General features: G+C 39.3%; 1 protein-coding gene and 2 pseudogenes across 3 annotated transcripts; all 3 read right to left on the reverse strand.

Annotated features, from left to right (window-relative positions):
- Positions 1 to 2,838: 2,838 nt before the first annotated feature.
- Positions 2,839 to 7,337, reverse strand: LOC121762736 (annotated as a pseudogene).
- A 5,310-nt stretch (positions 7,338 to 12,647) lies between these two features.
- On the reverse strand, positions 12,648 to 15,704 carry LOC121760538 (annotated as a pseudogene).
- A 5,558-nt stretch (positions 15,705 to 21,262) lies between these two features.
- Positions 21,263 to 22,838, reverse strand: LOC121760096 (F-box protein PP2-A13-like). 3 transcript variants are annotated; one of them, XR_006041820.1, is made up of 3 exons: positions 22,497 to 22,838; positions 22,306 to 22,370; positions 21,263 to 21,901 (listed from the first exon to the last, which is right to left on the reverse strand). XR_006041820.1 is itself a non-coding variant. In XM_042155705.1 (2 exons), exons 1-2 carry the CDS (start codon positions 22,508 to 22,510, stop codon positions 21,454 to 21,456), a joined length of 462 nt encoding a protein of 153 aa, XP_042011639.1. In that variant the 5' UTR covers positions 22,511 to 22,831; the 3' UTR covers positions 21,263 to 21,453. The 3 variants fall into 3 exon arrangements, 1 of the variants encoding a protein (XP_042011639.1); XR_006041819.1 differs by having other exon boundaries at positions 21,263 to 22,370; XM_042155705.1 differs by lacking the exon at positions 22,306 to 22,370 and having other exon boundaries at positions 22,497 to 22,831.
- Between the last annotated feature and the right edge of the window lie 1,482 nt (positions 22,839 to 24,320).

The following is a 24,320-nucleotide window of genomic DNA, read 5'->3' on the forward strand; positions in this document are numbered from 1 at the left end:
ACGCATCATGTGCCAAAAGGTTCACGATGAACCCCGTCGAGTAACGTGTCCAAATGCATCAGTCTCTCCAGCTCCCGTAACGGGTTGTAACCCCCGACGGTTACAGTCAACCCATAATTGCATGCTTAATGCCTGCATTGATTCCACCTCCATATGCATTGGACTTGACCTATAAATAGGCATGCATCATTTGCATTCTATACATTAGACACAACACAAGAATATTGTTGCATAGCTCTCCCTCTCTCTTTGCATAGTCTTCCGTCGAAGCTCTGCCCTCGCCATCATCCCGTTCGCCGGAGCTTGTTCTGTTTGCGGTGCTGCAACGAACAAGACGAAGCCGTTTTATCTTTGGGGACGACACGCCAATCCGAGAGCACTACCGGGGCGTATCTCGTCTTGCGGAAAGAGGACTCCTCGACTCGGCTTACATCTTTACGGTTTATTGTTTCGAATTATGTTTTGTAATTTCAATTCAATTTATTTCCGTTTAATTTCTCCATTCTTCATTGGGTTGTATTACGCCCGACTAGTGTTTATCTCTTGTATTCTAGAAAACCAACATTTTTTTCGTGTTTTGGCGTTAGATTCAATGCATATGAGTTTTGTATATGATTAAGCACAACAACATTTTTGATTCGATATATGATTCTTCGGTCATTTGTTGATGCAGAGAATGGCAAAGTTTGAACGACGATCGGACCTTCGATGGCCTTTAATAATACCTTGTTTCCTTGTCCTTCTTACTATGATCCATGCAAACAGGTTTGTTTCTAGCTTTGTTTGAATAAAATCTATAGTAATTGTCAGAAAAATTATGAGACTTGGTCAAATTCTGTCAGTCGGAAAATCATTCGTGGACATCACCATTGGTGAATTAAACATTGTAGCCTATACATGAAGAAAATGTTATTTGGCTGAAAAAACATCAACTATATATGATTGATTTTATCAAAAAAATTGCAAAAAAGTTTCTCGTTACATTTGACTAAATTTTATGATTTTATTCCGCAAGTTTCTCATAAATTTATGTATAAATCTATACCCGAATGAAACCCTAAATATTCCTCCATCTTCTTTATAGACAAAATATAAATTCCTACATTAGAAGTTAGAGCAAATGCAAATCAATAATATCACAATATTAGTCTGTAAATATATTTATATATTATTAACAATTTAAACTTGTGTGGCAATATGGACATTTTTGTTCGATATCCGCGGTAATTGGGTGTTCAATTTGGAAAGAATATGGTATATGTAATTATGATTTATGAACTTTTAGTTGCAGTTGAACCATACCACTCTTTTTCTTTTCTTTTTTTTTAAAAAATTCTTCTTCAAATTCATAACAAATAATATCAAATTATGAGCAGATTATTTCCAGTGAGTAATCAAGAGGCATTGTAACGCCCACCCACGTAAGTCTTTAAATAAACTTTAACACTTCATTAAAATACTGAAATATTTTACTACTTCATAAGGATTATTTTTGTGCAGGTGGAGATTGACAATGGCATTGTTAAACTGACATTAATGAATCCGGGAGGCTTGATCACAAGCATTGGATACAATGAGGTTGACAATATTCTCGAGTACGTCTTAACTGAAGACCGAAGAGGGTTAGTAAAAATGCTTCAAAAACTATGAACTAAAAATGATTTCATTAGGTGATTGGTATTTGAGTGAGTGAGTTTTTGCATTAGTATTAATTTGCCAATTTCATTAGGTCGACTTCCCAACTCCACTGGAAATTGGACCAGTCATTGTATTGACCTTGACCTAATCTGTGTGAAATCTTATTTATTTTCTACTCTGCATTAGTATTAATTTGCCAATGTAATAGATTATGAGTACATGGTTCTATAATTGTTTTTCTAAATAATAAAAAGGGAATTTGCTTCAACAAAAATGATGTTGAGAAGCCAAAAACAATGTCATTGTTAGATATATTGTTATAAATGGTTATTTTGTTGTTTTATTTGTTTTTTTTTATTTTGTTATATTTGTGTGGGTTCTCCACTAAGGTAAATTGTCGTCATCACAAAAGAACACAAAGACACCAATTATGACTTGTGAAGAGACAAAGATTTCGTCCTTCCACGAATTTTGCACTTTATAATGATTTAACTAATTGTTTTTGCAATTTGTAACCTTCTCCAAGTTTGTGAAAGAAGATTGTGGAAAGAGGGTTCATTTAATACTCCATAAGCTTGCCTAGTAAAATTAATATTAATATATAAAATCAAATATTTGAAGATAGTTAAAATAGAATTAACTTATCAAAATAAATATTGTTTTAATCAATCAATCCTAATAATATGTAAAATTAAATATTTGAAGATAGTTAAAATAGAATTAATTTATCAAAATAAGTATTGTTTTAATCAATCCATCTTACTACCAAAGTAAACTTTCTGCTAACGGATAAGATCACAACAGTCCGACCCGATTACACCTTGAAAATATCTCCGACTATCAGCCAACACGATAAGACTAAACACTAACACGAATACAAATCGAGTCATATCATACATATGTAGTAGAAAAAAAAACTATCACCATAGCCTTGACTTAGCAATCCCAAATCAAACAGAGCAAGAAATCAAGAACTTCTTTTTCATTGTTCTTAACAACTCCAACAATTTATGACCTAAAACACAACGAATTGAGATGATCATCTGCTGATAACCAACATAATGGAAAGTATTTTAAGCGCTATATAAGAGGCAAGCATTGGTAATACCAAGGACGAAGCAACGCCACAAAATTTGGCAAAAAACGAGAATCGTTAAAACTTCCAAGTGAGAGCTAAGCATGTGGTAAAAGTAGCGGAAGTAGTGTGAGGGAAGTGCCTACTAAGCTCAACGCAGCGTAATGTGCAGCATAATAAAGCCTCGAAAATAGTCGTACTCTACAGGCAAACCATACATCTGAAGCAGACATAGGAAAAATAGAAGCTAAAAACACATAGATACCCCATGGCAAGTATCAGTTTCTATGTATATATAACTTAAAAGAGGTGCTTCATGAGCAATCAGTGCATGGATTGGCGTGGGGCACGGGGTCGGACTGGAGTCTTAGATGGGCTAACTCTGCAAGTGCGAATATCTCGGATTAATCATTTACCACGAGGAGAGACTGTCGCATAGATTGAGTGAATGGATAGGTACGAACCTTATGGGCAGTGATACTAAGACTGCTCCGCTGCAGTTCAGCGCTGCTATTGCACTCTCCGCCTGAAAAGGGGGAGATCAGTTGCATCAAACGTACATGCCAATAGCACGACTTATTCGGATTTACAATAAACAGGATCTGAATTGAGAATATACAATGTGAAGTTGAGATGATGTATCAAGAAAGGACCGATCCAGAAAGTGTCGTACGTTCAACCTGTAAAGATTACTGGAAACTAATTCTTAGCCCTCCAGAGAGTATAGTAGGAAAACTCCTAGTTGGAAACAGCATAAGAAGGGGGCCAACTTATCGAAACATCATCGTGCCAGATAAGAAATGGATCACACTTGCATGTCACAACAAAGTACAAAAATCAAGAGGAAGAACTGAGTAAAACCTGCATAAGGTTGCAAAAATATATTGTTCACTGTGAAAGGAATGTACGAAGATCTTATGATACAAATTCAGTAGCAATATGTGGTCTTATTTGAAAAAATTAATGTACTATACTCATATTAGGCATGCTAAATGAAAGCAATATTATTATATGTAATTTTGTGGAATCTTATTAAAAGCTAAAAACCAACTACAATGAAAGAAAAGGAACTAACTGAATCTATAACAACACTAAATAGGCGTATGGTTCAACATTTGCGTATGGTTCAACATTTGCAACTATTGTTACTTCTATCCTTAAATGAATCAGAGAAAAAAAATAGGGGCAGGGCTAATGTCAAGCAGCACAATCTGAGACAATTATCCGAAAGTGTTGACACGATTGTCTAAAATCTCACCAGTGAACCTCTCAGATATAAGCACGTTTCTATATTGCATCAAACAGATATCATGGTTGACCCATTTATCTATCATGGACTCCCAAAATATATTAGACCCGTAATCATGAAGGCCTTTCTTCACTGATTATTAACATTTGTTCCTTAGCTTCCTAATTTGTCCGACTCGCACTAGAAGAAGCATCGTAGAATGAAAAGGTGAAGAAAAAGGAAAAGATAGTGAAAAAACATGTACATAAAATGGGTAACAACAGCACTGCATCTTTCCGGAATAAAAGTTGTCCAAACAAATTTGTATGGTTGAGTATGGCACAATAAAGCAAGGTATTTTGCAAGCTCATATATAACAAAAGTAGAAACATAATGGCACCATCTATAGGCTATAGCATGTCTACACGTCAAATGACATAACTAGTGAATAACGCTTGAATATGTTGAAGAGGATTGGCGATGTCAGGATTTGTCAAAAAGTTTGTTACTAAAGTTTTGCAAAAGAAATGGTACCATGCAATATGTGGATGGTTGACCATATGCTAAACCAACAATAGGTTGAAAGAATAAATATTGGCATTTAGTGCTAAAGGAAATTTGATGCAACAATGTTTCCTTACACAATTCTTGACTAAGGGAATAGATCAGCCCTCAGCAGCACTGTTACCAAGTATACTACACATTACGACATTCACAAATAGTAACAGATTTTCCTCTATTAGACAGCACTCAGCAGCACTGTTACTAAGTATACTATACATTACGACATTCACAAATAGTAACAGATTTTCCTTTATTAGACACGAACAGAAGATGGTACTCAAATATGTCCAACAATTTTTTCCTTATACAATTCTTGACTAAGGTAACAGTTAGCACTCAGCAGAACTGTTGCTAAGTATACTATACATTACGACATTTACAAATAATGTAATAGATTTTCTCATGCAATGTCAAGTTTGGCAATAAAATAATGACTTCTCGTGCTACAACAAATAAAGAATGAGGGGGGAGCCTGTTGTTCTTACCATCACAAACTCCACAAAAGCCATTCGAGTTGAGTGATGATAATCACCAAGCAACCTCAAACGATAAACCTGAGTCAATAGATGCATTTCATGAATTATAACAATTTCAATAATGAGTTGTTCAGGGGTATCATGAGCAGTTACAAACCTCTCCGCAAATACACTCAAAGAAGAGTTTGACGTCGGCTTGATTGACCTACATCAAGCAACAATAAATCACTTTTTTGTGCCTGGCAAGAAATTGCTCATTGACACCGCACGGAAAAAAATTCTGAATACCAAAGTACCTTTTTTATCTATGTTTGTGCAGTAGATAGTTCTTGCACACATCTCCCTTTCATCCTCAGACTAGTTCACGAAAAAGAAACACTCAGCGTGTCATTGTTGAACTAACTATTGCTTTCACGTGTCTAGCAAGTAAAAGAAAAAAGGAGAGAAAATTTCTTACCCTTGGCAAAAATGTTGGATTAACAGGGGCAATAGCAGTTTTGGAAGGTAGCACTTTCACAGGATAATAGCCGAGCATAGTTCCAGCTAAGCTCAAAGCATTCCTTGCCCCTTCTGCTCGTCAGCGACAAACAACTTGATGTGAGAAGGTTAGAAATTAAATGAAATACACACAAAAGGTACAATGTCCATACCCTCGTCAGTGAATTCAATGAAGGCAAAGCGAAGAACGGAATTGGGGTCACCACAAACACGGCAATCCACCACCTTCATTATGAAAATCATGGAAAACAATTACTACTATTTAGTAGCTAATGCTTGAAATAGTAACCATATTGAGGGCGAAAATATATTTACCTGTCCACAGCCAATGAAAAGCGCTGCAAGTTGCTCTTCGGTTACCTACATCCATCACAGGAAAACGCCAAATTTCATACGTTTTTAAAGGAATTGAATGATAAACCGGCCTCAAACCTAGATTCTCTTTACCTGGTGATCAATGTCAGAGACATAGACCGTCCGCCTAATCACGTCCTCTCTTTGAGCCATGCTCGTTCGGCTATTCATCCTCCGCTTCCCATTAACAAAGCCATTTTTCTTCTGCAAATCACAACACCATCACCATTACCAAACCTCTTAAAAAACTAAAACAACAGAGAAACACTATAGCAAGACAAAAATACGTAATCATTGAACAACTCACAGTAAATAAAAATCAATATCCGAATCTCACTTCTTCGTATCCAGACAATTCGGGCTTCAACAAATCCATGAACTAAACAACCCCAAGCCATACTACATTAAACCCAACACATTCTCATCATCTAAAGCCCTATATTTTCCAGCAACCAATCAAAAGGAAGTGGGAACTCAACACCCCAAAGCAAAATAAACACAACAGAAACAACAAAAAAATTAATCTTTGAAAGAGAATTCAACACACCAACACAATATCATTGATCACGTAAAAATACCAACCCTTCTAAAAGAATTGGCAGTGGGAACTCCCGAGTTAACCTGCTGCTTCATCACAAAACCATTAGTGCTGAACCCAAAATGCCCGGCCGCAGCCGCTGCAACCGCAGCAGCGTGAGGCGGCACCAGCAGCTTGTGCGACCCACCACCGAAGGCGGAGAGACGGCGGCACGAATTCCTTCGCCATCGGATTCAATTTCGACAGCATTTCCTCCAAATCCCGCATATCCCTCTTAAACCCCTCCCCTCCATCGTCGTCCTCCCCATCCATCTTCTTCTCCGAAGTTCCCCCATTTCCATTGATAGTCAGCTGATGATGGCCGTTAGGCATCTTATGGAAACTCTGATCAGCCGGCTTAGCTTCCTGCCCGTTAACCACCGCGTCGTTGTCGTAATTCGACGACGCAATTGCGTTAGCTCCGGCATTCTCCACCACAGCCATGATCAAAGAATCACGCTTTTTCCCGCTCTTTCACTTTAATTTTTTATTTTTTCCACACGGGTCTGTCGAAAGCAACAAAATCGGGTCGCGTTTACCTGATGCTAAACGAAGCTGGAAAAAATCAAAGCTGGAAAAAATCGAGAATTCTGCAGAAATGCTAAACGAAGGGATTAAAACAAAATCGGAAGCGTTTTACCCGATGGGTGGAGCTCTAAATTGCCTCCATTTCAACAATCAAACTGGAAGATCGTGAGCTAAGATATCAATAAAAAAAACCGGAATTATTAAAAAAGGCAAAAAACAGAGCACGGCTTTTGCTTATAGAATTTGTGGGTTATTTTAGTACTATTTGCAAGAATATTTTACTGAGTCTGCAAGGAGAAGATATGCGTAGAGAGAGAAGGAACAGTGCAAAGTATATAGACAGAGAAGAGGGTTTTAGTGAGAGAAAATTGTGGCAAATTGAGGTTTCTCTTCGGATCGTCCGTTTCAGCTTTTCTAATTAAAATTAATTATAAAATATACCGTATTCTCTTTTCTTATTGGTAGGAAATAGCAGTTTCGTTTTAACTAATTTCAATAATTATTAAAATATTTCAAATATAATTGCCAAAGGAATATAATTTGCACATATAAAGCCAAGGCAAACGGCGTTTCTCTTTTCTTTGGATAGACCGTTTCTAGCTGTTTTTTAATAAATAAATAATATGACCATATAAATAACTTTATGATTTATTAATTTTACTTTAGTTATTGGGTATTGCACTTTATTTCAATTTTATTTTTAAATCATTTATTTGTAATAGTTGACCGTGCAACAATAGTAGTAGATACTTCTACCGTTTTAGGAAATAGGAATATTCCAAAATCAATTCTTACAAATATGATTATATCAAAATCTAACACCTTAACTAAAATTTATAATGGGTCAATCAAAGAAATACACATGTCATTTATAACCGAACGAATGTAGTATTTTATTGGGATGTGATAAATATAAAATCATAGTAGTAATTCATAAAAATGAGAGGTGGAGAGGGAAATTAGCTTTAGTAGTTTTTTTTCTTGTTCTAATTTGGACTTAGTTTACAACTCCTTGAATAAATTTATGATGCATAAACCGGATAGGACGGAGGGATCCTACCTACCTAATGACTTTATATTTGCTTTATATTTGTATGAAATTATTATTTTTGTTTTAGACTTTGGTAAATGAATAAAGATATGTAGTCGTAGTATGACTAGCTATAAATAATATTTTAATAAAATTGAGGTTTTATTCAATATTTAAATAGGTTTGCATTGTTATGTCATTCTATTTGTTCTAGAGAGGGGATGATTTAACTAATAATAAAGGGAGTACAATAATTATAAGAGCATTATCAAATGAATCATATATTTTATATGTAAAACCACGGTGATGGATAGATTAATCTTTCAAAATTTATTTATATTATACTATATGCGCCCACGATTATCGATTTATATTTCCTTGTTATGGGTAAATAAATACATGTTTCATTTTATTTTTTACTAATTTTGATAAATGGATCATACATTCTATTAATTCATTTTATTCAGATTTTATTATGAGATTAATATATAAAATAGAAATCATATTTCTTAAATTATTTCTATCTGTATTTATTTACCAGTACATTCTAATAATGAGGAATCATGGCCACATCATTGAGAAACAACAATTTTAGATTAGTGACACCCATGGAGTAGTATATTTTATGTATGATGTTAATGTCATCATTGAAAAGCAAGATGGTTGTCAGTAAAAGTAATATAGAGTGCGATTGTAATTATTTGAGTGAGAGACATACAACAGTGGTTAATTAGGGCTTAAGGGTGTCCACTATAGGGGGCGGACAGCCCCCTCCCACCGCCGCCCCCCTTCTCGAACCGCCGCGCCGCCGCGTCAGCCGCGGCTATAGCAATAGACAGCCGCGGCTATAGCCCCACTCCTTCTCTCTCAGCCACCCTCAGCCGCGTCCTCGCCCCGGAGTCGGCGATCGCGCGTCCGCCGCTTACCGCCCCGGAAATGGTGTCCGCCCGCGGGGTGGACAACTCCGCCACTATGGCGCGCCCGCCTACCGCCCCAACCCGCGGCTATAGCCGCGGGCGTGTTATAGTGGACGCTCTAAGTACAAATTCCGTTTATCATTCGCTAGATTTGGTGTTTTAATCAACATGATGATTCTATGCTAAATATAGTTATCACAAATAAGCTTAAAAATTAGAATCATGACATATGTCTTTATTAGAAGCGTGATACTATCAATTGGAACCTTACACACCTCCTTTATCTCATGCGTGCTTAGTTGCTTTCTTCCAATTTATATATTATACTAATCTTCCCTCTCACATCAATGTCTCATGGTCCTAGTATCTTAAAAATGGCGATAAATTTATAGACTATATTGAATTATGTAAGTTGCAACACATTTTCTATTGTTATTGAGATTGTTTGTGTTTATTCATAACGCAATATAGTTTATAAATTATTAATATAATTTGTACAGAATATAAGAACAATATAATTATACTGAGTAATAAATAAATTAGAATTTAATGGTTTAAAACAAGCATCAAAATAGTAACCTAGTGCTGACTGCTAACCACTAGTTTGAATTTCAAATATATGCATGTGGAAATAAATCATTTAAATTATCACATAAACATATTCATATCAAAACCGTTGTTTTCTTTTCCAAATAGCACGTTGAATTCGACCAAAATTAGTCATGGTGACCGATGCATTAAATGCTAGCTATTTTGTATGTGAATATGTGAAAAGAAGTTATGCTACTTGATATGCATTTATTTTTACAATACTATCAGTATCAATCAAAGAGTTGTTGTCACAAAAATGAATCTAGATACATCGATTTTTTTTAAGTTGAAGAGCGACAATAAATACGAGTACTATAAAAAATAACCATAAAAGAGTAACATGAAGCTTAAATGCAAAATCATTGCATCAATTAACACAAAATGACAATCTTGAATTTCAAATTAAAATTTACTACCTTCGTCCCCCAAATATTGTCTCACTTTGACACGGCACGGGATTTAAGAAATATAATGAAAAGTGAGTTGAAAAAGTTAGTGGATTGTGAGTCCTACTTTTATATATTAGTTTTATAATAAAATATGAGTAGGAATGAGTTAGTGGAATATGAGGTCCACTACCAAAAATGGTAAAAAGTTAAATGGGACAAACTTTGAGGGACGGACAAAAATGAAAAAATGAGACAAACTTTTAGAGAAGGAGGAAGTACTGTATAGCTGAAGAGAAAAGAAAAGGGACGAGGGGTTGGTGGAGGAAGGAAAGGAATATATCATTATTGAGGTTAGGTAATACTATCAAGAAAGCCTTCTAAATGCATGTTAACACCTAATCAAAGAAAGTGGCTATCAAGCTTACTACAAATGCTTTTTTCTTACATCTCTCTTTCAAAATACTATTATGAGAATTTTCTATTTTTTAAAATTTATTTAGACTGAGACACTTTAATACGCTAGACAAAATAAACTTTATTGTAATAGATAATGTGAGACACATAGTAATGTTAGCACTATGAAGACATGCCAATAAACATTATCACGGGCTAATTTCTTACGAGAAAAATTTCTTACAAGAAAATATAACAGAACAAAATATAAGAATAAATATGACCTCTAATTATAAGCAATAGTGGGAATTGATCAGGGTCCTAAAAAAGTAATACATATATATTTTTTACCCCCAAAGGAAAATTACATTATTCTACTCTCACGACCGCACTCCCTAAGGATAAGAAGCACGGTGGGTCGCGACTAATGGGGGAATTAAGAAGCGGGGAAGAAAGGGGAAACAATCAAGGGGTACGACATGTAGATCAAAAGACGAAATTCCATTATCAATTCAAGGTTTCAAATCCCGAAAGTACATAACATGAATGACATAGTTTGACAAATAAAATAAATTCTTAAAACGTAGAGTAGCGGAAGCAATTGAGAGTTTGATTACTACTATGTATGAAGACACAATAGCAACCGGAACATTTATTGAATACTGTCTTTGTCCAAATGCTCAACATCCTCCGTCCCCCGTCCACGCCCAACCTGCACATAGGGAAAACATATGCAGGGGCTGAGTACTTGATGCACTCAGTGAACTCATGCCCGAAATACATTTCATCAATTAAGTTATGTCAAGCCATCGTTGAGTGAAACTCGGGTTTTACTTTAAAAGGCTGAGAAACACTAAAATCATTTCCTCATCATTTCAAAAACAATCATTTCTCCTTAATTTACTTAAGAAACTGCCATATATGTTCTTTAGGGTGCCGTGTAAGGGGCCACTTACCACGAACACGAAAACCGGCCAACCCGTTCGATGACTCACGGTCCTCATCGTGTACACTAGTCCGAGTAGGGACGCACCCTTGCTAGGACCCGAATTCGATTAAACTCATAGTAGGGACTCACTCCCCACTAAGCAATCATCAACATCAACATCAATCTCATCAACATCCTGTGAACGAGAATGTGGCCGCAAACTCGTTCACTAGACCGGCCGACCCAAAAGACGGCTCACGATCCCCATTGGTGTACACTAGCCTGAGTAGGGACTCACTCCCCAGTCAGACCCGAATTCGATTTCAATAGGTCTAGTAGGGACAGCTCCCTTGCTAAACAAACAGATAGGCATTTCTCCAAAACAAAAACATGGCATGACATATCCTTTGCAAACTTTATTTTTCCTCAAAAACATATTTAAAACATAACTCATTTTTCTGTCAAGGTCGAGCATCATCATATCACATCCACAAAGTTGAGCAATTCACAACCACTCAAAAGCTATCACTTTTACAATCAATTCACAACATATGACCATCACTTTCACACCTTAAACACATATATCACATCGTCATGGAATGAAATAATACTTGGCAATCACACTTAGAAAGCAATTCATCACTTTAAAAGATGCTCAAACCGAATATAATAAATCGCAAGCTCTTGAAAATAATTTAGTTCGAATGTTCACAAAATACTTAGTTAGAAAGCCCACCTCAAAAGCTTAGGATTTCCGTAAATAGTTCCTCGTTCCGACTTTTAGCGTGCGTGCGAACCACCTTCAACTTGGTTGGTTTTGGTGGTGAATGAACGAGAATGGTGAAAAAGGATCCTCCTCCTCTTGCCTTCGATTTCTCTCTCGGCTCCCTCTCTCAATCTTTCTTTTTTTGTGTAAGTTGTGAGGAGTTAGAGAAGAGGTAAAAGAAGAAGTGGTGGGTGACTCTTGGTTTGTAGGCATTGATGGTGGAAGATAGAAGGTGAAGAACTGGAGATTTGGAGGGTCTCCACTTTTAGGGGGGGGGGCGTCGACTAGGAGGGAGGGAAGGAGAAGAAGAAGAAGGGGGGGGGGGTCTTTGGGCTTGAGTTAATTTAATTCCATGTTGTTGCCCGTGTTAGAAATATTATGGTGTTCATTCCATCAACAAAGGTGCCGTTTTCTTTTTCGAGCTAGTTGAGAAGAAACTGATGCAATTCCACATTCTCAGAAGAAACAATGTAACTAGACTCCATGGAAGTGATTATGTCATCTTGCTTTAACTTAGATTGCATTGATTAATAAAAGTGTTTCCTTGCTTTAGGCATACCATTAATTGATCGGAAGAGTAATTTTTTTTTAACTGAAATTTCAGATAGTTGTTTATCACCATATAGTAGCATTAATATTTTTTGCACCAGTTAACATCGGTAAACACCAAATAGCCATGGAAGAAAGAGACCAAATTAAGTAACATCTCAAACTATGAACACAGAATCTACAATGATTACAAATCAAATTGCTCTGAACGTCCAAGTTGAAAATCTTCAAGATATCAATGTGGTTTGCATATCCCGACAAGCTCCCATGGCTTTTAATTCCCCTTTTACTGAAAGCATAATATGATTGAAGCAATCGTCCGCTATACAACAATGTCTATAGTCCTCTTCCATAGCCTGTGATCTTCCAAGCTTCAAATTTTCAACCTCCATCGAAGTAGCAGCTATCCCTTTCATACAGACCTCGGCTTAATATTTCCACGGTGCCTTAAGGTTGTAATCATGTTTGATGAGGTTTGCTCTCAAAAGCATTGCTCTGAGTTCACGATCAAATTCATTGCCAGTCTGCAGGGCGCGCTGGAACGTCCCATACCTCTGATCAGCATGCCGAGCATAAAGAATCTTGTTATGGGAGTCAATTCGAGCCTGCAGGATCATGCCAGTAGATGTCACGCACACATAAGAAACATGTTTACCATAGAGTGCCAAAAATGAAGCTATGTATTTATACAAGCAGCGGATGCAAATGATTACCTGTATCTGGTCATTAGTGATCAGGGCCTCAAGTTCTTTCTCCAGGCCCGTAACACTTGTATTGAAGGCATTTGCCATCATATTAAGGTCCACAGAGACGAAAGGAAGCGTGTACTGAATCAGAGCCTTGTTACGTATTTGCTCGTATAGAGTTTCCACGTGATCATGTAAATGGATATCAAGTAACAAGTTTGTCTTGAGATTTCCTAGATATTCCAGACAGGAAGCATAATGGCTGCACAGTAAAACAAAATATCTCAAGTCAAACAAGGAACTAGAGATGCAAGTTCAGACAGCTTATTATTTTTATTTAGTTCTATCATGATGAATCACTGCAGAGCTAGGGGTTTTTTTAAAAATTGTTCTATCTGTTTATCTCAGGGACCTAGTTTATGTTTCTCATGGTGTGATCAACGTAAACTCAGTACCTAGTATAGAAATCATTAATGAGCTCCCTTATCTCGGGTACCAATTCCAAGAAATTCCGGAAATTAGTGTTATCGATGACTTTGCTCTAGCAAAAAGAAACAATTCAAGTGGTAAGAATTTACATGTTACAAACTCCCTGAATCACAGAAAATGACCACTTAAGAACAATAAAAACAAGGTAAAAGCTTGCCTTCAGTTCTGATCGGTCAAAGCTTGCGAGTGCACAGAGAGTACCGTATGTTGCAACATCTTGGGGTGCAATTATTTCAGTGTAGTTGTTCCCAAGTTCTGGGCCAACTTCCAGGAACTGCAGATATCATTAAAATATTCAAGGGAAAATATATGCAGCAACAACAATGATACTCTCAAATCTAAAGCACCATAGAGGGTGTTGTATATTTCAATAAACTACTTCATGACTTCAAATCATTAGTTTTCAAAATTCTCTATCACATTTCAACCATCGGTGGTATGTCTCTATAGAGATTCTACCTATAACAAAGTTAGCAGCCAGCCAGCCAACACAAATTTTCTGCCTTTTCCACATTGCTTGCTTAACCACAGCAAACAATATATTCACTGGTGAGACAAAATGTTTCTTGAAACATAATGTTTCTTAGACAAACCTTTCGAGCAGCAAGCTTATATTTTATCCCTTCAAGGTGAGACAATCCAGCAGCACAACGTAGTTTTGCAATTGTAACAGGATCCAAGCCATCTACAGCTTGTTCAGCCTTTCCAACATAACTTGTAACATGAGTAAACTGAACCATCTCAATGCTAACCAGAATTGCATTTAGACACATATGAATTATATGTTTCGGGGTTGTGCAGTAGTCACGTGTGCGGACATAATTTTTAAATGCTTCACCAAGCCTGCCGTGTGCATAAAAGATATCCCCAAAATCATTATACCCCATCCGAGTGCTCTCCTTGATTAAATTTGTCTGCAAAAGATAAAACTAGAGTAAGGGTGCTAAGCAGAACATTAAAAGGACTGCTAATAACTTAGCTACCTGAAGTTGGAAAATTTTGACATCATTATTTTACTATCAAGAGTTTCAGAAAGCTGAATATTCAAGTGTAAATCAATCAACAAATCAGAAACATCCAGCACTATCAAGAGTTAGGAGCAAGTTCAGCAGTCTATTACCGTAAATATATTGAGAAGATGAACAAATTACCCAAAACCAGTAGCAAATTCCACCTTCCAAAGCCAGACAATGTTTCCTTAACTTTTTCCCTTTTCAATTTTCCTTACAGCTAGTTTTCCAGAAACCCACCCTAAACCCTAAAATTAACTATTCTACAGTTTGCAAATAAAACCAACGATCACATCTTAAATTGTAAAATCATGGTAAACTTCACACAAGATTATTAAATTCAATCGACAGTACAGCAGTAAACTAAAGATTAACAACATAAAATGATAAAAGAGCGTAGACAGTCTACCCTGTAAGCATTGAGTTCATTTTCAAGCTTCTCCTTTATCCGCGATGAAGAGGAGGCGCGTAGTCTTCGTGCGGCCTGTATAGAGCGCGGCATGGGCCTCGATGTCGAGCTGCTCGCCGCTGATGATGGGGCGGTGGCGCTGCGAATCGCTTTCATCCCGGCCGTTGGCGTGGATCTCTTCGTCCCCGATAACAGGTATCTTCCGGTTCCTAATTTACTGTTAGTGTTTGAGCTCATCAAGATCGGATTGAGCTGGTGGAAGAATCAAGTCAGGAAATAGCCGTTGGGAACCGAAACAGAAACTAGCCGTTGGAAACGGTTATAACCGTTTTCGGCAAAAGGAAGCTGTTCGCCAAAAGGTGTTCGCCAGAAGGTGTTCGCCAAAAGGTGTTCGCCAGAAGGTGTTCGGCAAAAGGTGTTCGCCAAAAGGTGTTCGGCAAAAGGTGTTCGCCAAAAGGTGTTCGCCAAAAGGTGTTCGGACAAAAGGAAGCTGTTCGGCAAAGGAAGCTGTTCGGCAAAGGAAGCTGTTCGGAAAAAGAAGCTGTTCGGCAAAGGAAACTGTTCGGCGGTTTTTCTTGATCGGTACTACCTAAGGAAGTTGCGATTCATTCCAGAACTAACAACAACAGAAATCAAAAGTGATAGAGAGAGAATTCAAGAGAGGAAGTGTTATCTTTCAGCTGTGCGTTTTTAGCTCTCGAAGCAAGAAGTTTTCGGGCGAGTTGAGGGTTTTCCATCTTGTAAATTCTTGAGAGTTTTGAGTGCTCTTGTGTTTGTAATCTCTCGAGTGATCAATAAAGAAACACACCAGATTCTGCCCGTGGATGTAGGCTTACGCCGAACCACGTAATTCGCTTGTGTTCTTCCTTGCATCTTGTCATTTCATTAATTTCCTTTTCGATCATCACAACCATAGGTTCGTTCTTCACAACGTGGCGCCGTCTGTGGGAACTTCACCCACTGAATTGATCGAGAAGGCACAAAGTTTTGGGAGTTCTTTCTTTGTCCTCAAGAAGGCGCTCAACCTGTTTGAATAATGGCTGCAGCAAGGTTTGATGTTGAAAAGTTCACAGGCCGAAATGATTTTGGTCTATGGAGGCTGAAGATGAAAGCAATCTTGATGCAACAGGGTTTATGGGAAACCCTAAATGGTGGAGGCAGTAATGAGGGGGAGAAGCCCGAGCCTGATGAAAAGGAGAAGGCAAAGGCTCAAGACAGAGAGTACAAGGCATATAGTACCTTGATACTCAACCTCAATGACAGAGTCCTCAGAGAAGTTTCAAAGGAGGAGACAGCGGCTGGAGTTTGGTCCAAGTTGGAGTCATTATACATGGCCAAATCTTTGGCAAATCGGCTGCACCTGAAGCAGAAACTTCTCACTTTCAAGATTGCTGATGGAAAAGGTGTGTTGGAACAGCTCGAAGAATTTGGGAAGTGCATCGATGATCTTGAGAACATTGATGAAGAGATTAAAGATGAGGACAAGGCTCTGATGTTGTTGAATTCCTTGCCACCAAGTTATGAGCATTTCAAGGATGCTATACTTCTTGGTAGAGAGTCCAAGATTGGATATGAAGAGGTGTACTCTGCTCTAAAGCTCAAGGAAATCCAGAAATCTAATCCAAAGTCCACTGAAATGGTGTCTGAGAGTCTGAGTGTTACTGATCACAAGAAGAATGTGAAAAGAAAGTCACAGAAGAAGCCATGGAAAAACAAGACAGCTGACTGGAAAGAGACCAGATCATGCCATCACTGCAAGAAACCAGGCCACATAAAGAAGAATTGTTGGGTTTGGAAGAAGAAGCAGGCCGAGGAAGAGAATGGCAAGAACAATGCTGATATTGCAGAAGAGTTGGTGGTCCCGGAGGCTCTGTGTGTGACTGAGGACATGGAAGAACTTCCATGGATCATGGATTCTGGATGTAGCTTCCACATGTGTCCAACTAGAAGTCATTTTGAGGAAATCAAGAATGCAGCTGGATCAGTTTTGTTAGGAAATGACCAGATATGCAGAATCAGAGGAGTTGGGTCCATCAGGCTTAGACTTCATGATGGCTCCATCAGGTTACTCACTGGTGTGAGGTTTATTCCAGAGATTAAGAGGAATTTGATCTCTATTGGAGTGTTGGATGCAGCAGGATATAATTGCATATTGTCTGATGGGATTATGAACATCGTCAAGAATGGTGATGTTGTTATGATGGCTGAGAGAAAGAGAAGCCTATACTATCTAAAGGCAAGTGTGGTTACTGGATCTGTGAATCTGGTATTAGACTTAAGAATGTGGCATCTCAGACTCGGACACTTGGGAGAAAATGGAATCAAAGAATTGGCCAAGAAGGAGCTGATTAAGCTGGAAAATCCCAATGAGCAGTTGGGTTTGTGTGAGCAATGTGTGCTCGGAAAGAGTAAGAAACTGCCCTATGGGAGAGGAATTCACAGCTCAAGGTCACCACTAGACTATGCCCACAGTGACTTGTGGGGCCCAGCTACACCAGCTTCATTGGGTGGAGGTAGATACTTTCTATCCATTATTGATGATTTTTCTAGAAAATTATGGGTGTTTATCTTGAAGGAAAAGTCAGAGACATTCATGAAATTCAAGGAGTGGTGTAGGGAAGTGGAGGTGGAGAAAGGGTGTTCTTTGAAGTGTTTAAGAACTGATAATGGGCTGGAGTTTCTGAGTGGGGAGTTTGATTCTTTCTGCAAGCAGAAAGGTATGAAGAGGCATAGGACATCTCCATCTAATCCCCAACAGAATGGAGTCGCTGAGCGCATGAATAGAACCATCCTAGAGCGAGTTAGATGTATGCTCTTTGGCTCTGGAATGGCTAAGAGATTCTGGGGTGAGGCTGTGAGTATGGCAGCAGTTCTCATCAATAGAAGTCCTTCTTCAGCTATAGCTTTTGACACTCCTGATCAGAGATGGTATGGAAAGGCCATGGATTATTCGAATATGAAGATTTTTGGTTGTATGGCTTATGCACACATCAGGCAAAGTAAGTTGGAGCCAAGGGCCTTGAGATGTGTGATGATTGGATACCAAAGGGGAGTGAAGGGCTACAGGCTGTGGTGCATAGAGCCAGGAAATCAGAAAGTTATTATCTCTAGAGATGTGCAATTTGAAGAAAGTAGGATGCCATTTCTGGAAAAGGCTCAAGAGAGCCAGAGGCCATCTCATTCTGAGAAAGAACCAGAGCCTGAGAGGATGGTGGAGATGGGTGTTCCAGAACCTGAGGAGGCTGAGGAATCAGTTCAGGTGGAGGTTTCTGGAGCAGATAGAACTGCTGAGCCTGAACAGCAGATGGGAAATCATAGTGAACAAGAAGAAGCAGGTGCTGATGTGTTGAACCCTGAGCAGCAGGATTTGGGTGACTATGTTCTAGCCAGAGATAGGGTCAGAAGAATCCCTAAACCATCTACAAGATACAGTGAAGAAGAATACTTGCTATATGCACTATGTGTTGCAGAAAACATAGAGTATGCAGAGCCTTCAAGCTTCAAGGAAGCTATGAGTTCTAAGGAGAGCAAGCAGTGGATGGAGGCTATGATAGATGAAATACAGTCCCTGATCAAAAACAAGACATGGGTGCTTGTGAAGAGACCTTCCACACAAAAACCAGTGAGTTGTAAGTGGATATACAAGAAAAAATTGGAGGTTGGGAACAAGATTAGGTTCAAGGCTAGGCTTGTAGCTCGGGGGTTCACACAAGAGGAGGGAATAGACTATAATGAAGTATTTTCTCCAGTGGTAAAGCATGCCTCAATCAGAATTTTGCTAGCTATAGTTACTCAAAGAAGTTGGTTTTTGGACCAACTTGATGTGAAGACAGCCTTTCTTCATGGAGAGCTTGAGGAAACTATATACATGAATCAGCCAGAGGGATTTGTGATACATGGGAGTGAAGATAAGGTTTGTCTACTAAAGAAAAGTCTATACGGTTTGAAGCAAGCAAGTAGACAATGGCATATCAAGTTTGATGAACATATGCAGAGTATGGGATTTATAAATTCCAGTTATGATAGTTGTGTCTACTTCAAATCAAAGTCTGAGGGACCTGCTGTGTATTTGCTATTATATGTAGACGACATCTTGCTTGCTGGACCAGATAGACAGGAGCTAGATAGGGTGAAAGCCTTATTGAAAAAGGGATTTGAAATCAAGGATCTGGGGAGTGCTAGCAAGATTTTGGGAATGGATATATTCAGAAGTGCAGATAAGAGGATGTTGTGGTTGTCCCAAGAAGGCTACATTCAGAAAGTACTGCACAAATATCAGATTGACAAGAGTAGAACAACCTCAGTTCCACTATCACAACAGACTAAGCTGTCCAAATCACAATGTCCCAGAAATCAGCAAGAAGAAAGAGAGATGAGCCAGATACCTTATTCCAACATAGTTGGGAGTGTGATGTATATGATGATATGCACAAGGCCTGATATTTCTCATGCGGTAAGCGTGGTGAGCAGATACATGTCCTGTCCGGGAAGAGAGCACTGGTTGGCTTTGAAAGGGATTCTCAAGTATCTTAAAGGAAGTAGTGATCTGGGAATAATGTTCAAATCAGAGAATGAAGGAGATAAGGATAGCATTATTGGGTTTTGCGATTCAGATTATGCAGCTAACCTTGATAATAGGCGCTCACAATCTGGGTACATATTTACCTTGTTCGGCTCCGCGGTGAGCTGGAAGTCTAATCTCCAATCCGTGGTGGCTCTATCGACGACGGAGGCAGAGTATATAGCTCTTGCTGAGGCAGTAAAGGAAAGCTTCTGGCTTAGGGGTATAGTTGGTGATTTTGGGGTGAAGCAAGAGAATGTTGTGATCAAGTGCGACAGCAATAGCGCGATTTGTCTTTCGAAACATCAGACATATCATGAACGCAGCAAACATATAGACGTGAGGCTGCATTTCATTCGAGATGAGGTTGAGAAGGGTGCGGTGAAGATTGAGAAGGTCAGCACCGAGCACAATGCGGCTGATGCACTTACTAAAGCCCTACCGAGATCCAAGTTCCGACATTGCTTGGATTTGGTTGGGGTGGTCCGAAATTTGTAAGTATGGGAAGGAAGGTGGAACTGGTGGTGATGGATCTTAGATTGCTCAGAGGTGGAGGATTTGTTAGTGTTTGAGCTCATCAAGATCGGATTGAGCTGGTGGAAGAATCAAGTCAGGAAATAGCCGTTGGGAACCGAAACAGAAACTAGCCGTTGGAAACGGTTATAACCGTTTTCGGCAAAAGGAAGCTGTTCGCCAAAAGGTGTTCGCCAGAAGGTGTTCGCCAAAAGGTGTTCGCCAGAAGGTGTTCGGCAAAAGGTGTTCGCCAAAAGGTGTTCGGCAAAAGGTGTTCGCCAAAAGGTGTTCGCCAAAAGGTGTTCGGCAAAAGGTGTTCGCCAAAAGGTGTTCGCCAAAAGGTGTTCGGACAAAAGGAAGCTGTTCGGCAAAGGAAGCTGTTCGGCAAAGGAAGCTGTTCGGAAAAAGAAGCTGTTCGGCAAAGGAAACTGTTCGGCGGTTTTTCTTGATCGGTACTACTTAAGGAAGTTGCGATTCATTCCAGAACTAACAACAACAGAAATCAAAAGTGATAGAGAGAGAATTCAAGAGAGGAAGTGTTATCTTTCAGCTGTGCGTTTTTAGCTCTCGAAGCAAGAAGTTTTCGGGCGAGTTGAGGGTTTTCCATCTTGTAAATTCTTGAGAGTTTTGAGTGCTCTTGTGTTTGTAATCTCTCGAGTGATCAATAAAGAAACACACCAGATTCTGCCCGTGGATGTAGGCTTACGCCGAACCACGTAATTCGCTTGTGTTCTTCCTTGCATCTTGTCATTTCATTAATTTCCTTTTCGATCATCACAACCATAGATTCGTTCTTCACATTTACAATGAAATATAGTGCAAATTTTATTTCATACATGATACACCTAAAGGGGATGCTTGAAGGCACTTTTCAAAGTGTTTAAATTTGATTTAATCTTAATAATATGGTGTAATAATGTAATCTTGATTGAAAGAGTGGGTTGCATGTACAGCTCAGTCTAATTTGTATTCTCCAAGACATTCCAAGATACAATTTCCAAACAAAACTTCATCAATAATATCCTTGACATTTGCAACACACGCCATGTTGCTTCCAAATCACAATTCATCTCCTCAACAATTGAAACAAGACTCAAAAGAACCAGAGACCAAAAACCTTAATCTTGTCAAAAAAGTAACATCAGACTTCCTGAATATTTACACACAAGATGCATCCATCTAACTACCACCAAAAATTGCAAGAATCACAGAACACACATGAAAACATTGCAGATATATACATCTCAAATTCCTACCAATCACCTCTAATTCTATCATCACTCATCAGCAACCAACAAAAGGCTTCCTACACGTTTCGCCATCCACGGAGAGGACCTCCTTCCCTAAACTACTCGGACGTACCAGCACAGAGTCCACACACAGGCCACCTTTGGTGTGTGTGCAATCAATCTGAGTGAGGGAGAACTTGACCTTGGTCGATGAGTTTGGGTCCTCAACAACAAACTCCCCAACGTGGTAGTTGGCCCAGTTTCCTAAGTTTTCGATCATGCAGCGGGTGACTGCACGATGGCCATTCAGCTGGAACTGTGCTGGCTTGAGGTCCCAGCCATGCCCATTGTCGTGATTGTAGACACGGCGGCCTAGCCTCTTACCGACTTTCCCTAGGTGGAGTCGGAAGAAGAGACTGTATGTCCCTTTGGGGAGCTGGAAGTCGAGCTCCCCGTCCACTTGCAGCCACCAGATTTGCTGAAGGTATGCCACTGTTTGGAATCTGCAGCAATGAGGAATGGCAAATGATATCAAGGTTGGTTTACATACACATTCACAACATCAACACATTTCCAGATAGATAGTTCAGAATTGGATGCTCTCTCCCATAAACAACACTATGTAATCAATTTCCAGACAGATAGTAAAGACATATTTTCAGAATTGGATGCTCTCTCTCTCTCTCTCTCTCTCTCTCTCTCTCACACACACACACACACACACACACACGCATCTAACATTAGCTCAGAGTTGGATACTCTCCTCCACTAATAACAGAATATAACCAACAAATTGACAGAAAGGTTGCATAGACATCAAGAAATGAATTATGCCATAAACAAGGTATAGATGCTTCCTGCTCTCTCTCTCTCTCTCGCACACACACACACACACACACAAACACACATATACGAGAAGGAAAGTCATATTGCCAAACAGACGCCTCCACTTCTCTTATCAATCCACACTTCCTGTTCCACAAACACAAAATATCCATAAAAATCCCAACTTTACAACACCCATAACTGAAACCCACAATGAATCCTACTAAATCGAAATCAATTCTCAAAACAAAAGGAAGAAAAACGCTCACACACCTTCGTGTCACCATCGAAGGTGATGGGCCTGCACAGCCGGGCGTAGATGTCCATCTTCCCCTTGTCCCGTAGAGCCTGATCAGGCAGCTTTGACAGAATATACTCAAAATTGGAGGGCAATTTAGGAACCCAGATAAAATCGGCCGTCGACGCTGCTGAATTGTGATAACCGAGAGAGGGAAGAAACGATAGAAGACATGGTTGGAGGAATTTCTGTGTATGTTATTGATCGAATGGAGCAACTCTCTTAATATAGAGAGTTGCCCTAATTTACATATGGAAGGAGATCCCCTTAATTATGATTGTATCAATTACATACTAATCCTATGATTTGTTCCCTAATTACAGTTATTTTATTCCCATATTCTATGGAATATTCTAACACTCCCCCTCAAGCTAAGTAACGGCATCTCCGATACTTAGCTTGTCTAGTACTTCTTCAAACATCCTTGAGTTGACTGCTTTGGTTAGAATGTCTGCCAGTTGGTCTTCTGAGCGAACGAAGGGTAGCTCAATGATTCCTTTTTCTATCTTCTCCTTGATGAAGTGGCGGTCGATCTCCACATGTTTTGTTCGATCATGTTGGACTGGGTTCTCAGCTATACTGATTGCTGCTTTGTTGTCACAGAATAGTTTGCTTTTCTGGGTGGGCGGAAAGCCAATCTCGGTCAACAGTCTCCGTATCCATAGGATTTCAGTGATCCCGCTCTTTACCCCTCGGAATTCTGCTTCAGCGCTAGAAAGTGCCACTACTTTCTGTTTTTTGCTTCGCCAAGTGACAAGGTTATCGCCTATGAATGTGAAGTATCCGGCAGTTGACTTTCGGTCGATCGGATTACTCGCCCAGTCAGCATCAGTGTATCCTGAGACTTCTAGGTGCCCTTCATTCTTCAGTAAAATTCCATACCCTACTGTGCCCTTCAGGTATCTTACCACCCTCATTGCTGCATTCATGTGTTCCTCTTGTGGGTTGTGCATAAACTGGCTTATCACCCCAACCGCATAGGCTATATCTGGTCTGGTATGGGCTAGGTAGATTAGCTTTCCGACTAAGCGTTGATAACGTTCTTTGTCTGTGGCCCGTGCTCCTTCTTCTATCTTCAGGCCGTGATTCTGTACCATAGGCGTCTCGGCGGGCTTGCAGTCAAGTAAGCCGGTTTCTGTCAGAAGATCGAGCACATATTTCTTTTGTCGTAAGAATATGCCCCTTTTAGATCTTAGTACTTCAATTCCGAGGAAGTATTTCAGCGCTCCCAGATCCTTCATCTCAAATTCTTTAAACAAGTTTGTTCTTAGCTCCTCGATTTCTTCTGTATCATTTCCTGTAATAATCATGTCATCCACATATATAAGGAGACACGTCATTTTGTTACCTTCCCTCTTAAGGAATAGAGTGTGGTCTGAGTTACTCTGCTGGTAGCCATACTTCTCCATTGCTTGACAGAACCTTCCGAACCATACCCTTGGGGACTGCTTTAGTCCATATAAGGTCTTCTTCAGGCGACAGACTTGCCCTGGTGCAAACTCGTCTGAGTATCCAGGAGGAACCTCCATGTACACTTCTTCTTCCTTCTTCAATTCTCCGTGGAGGAAAGCATTGGTTACGTCAAACTGGTGAAGTGGCCAATTCTGATTTGCGGCAACAGTTAGTAGAACTCGAACTGTACTCATTTTCGCCACAGGTGAGAAAGTCTCAGCATAGTCTACCCCATAGGTCTGGGTGTATCCCTTTGCAACAAGTCTAGCCTTGTACCTCTCAATGGATCCATCAGCTCGCCTTTTGATCGTGAAGATCCACCTACATCCAACGGGTCTCTTCCCCTC

Source organism: Salvia splendens, chromosome 13 (genome assembly GCF_004379255.2).
Source record: "Salvia splendens isolate huo1 chromosome 13, SspV2, whole genome shotgun sequence".
Lineage (NCBI taxonomy): Eukaryota > Viridiplantae > Streptophyta > Magnoliopsida > Lamiales > Lamiaceae > Salvia > Salvia splendens.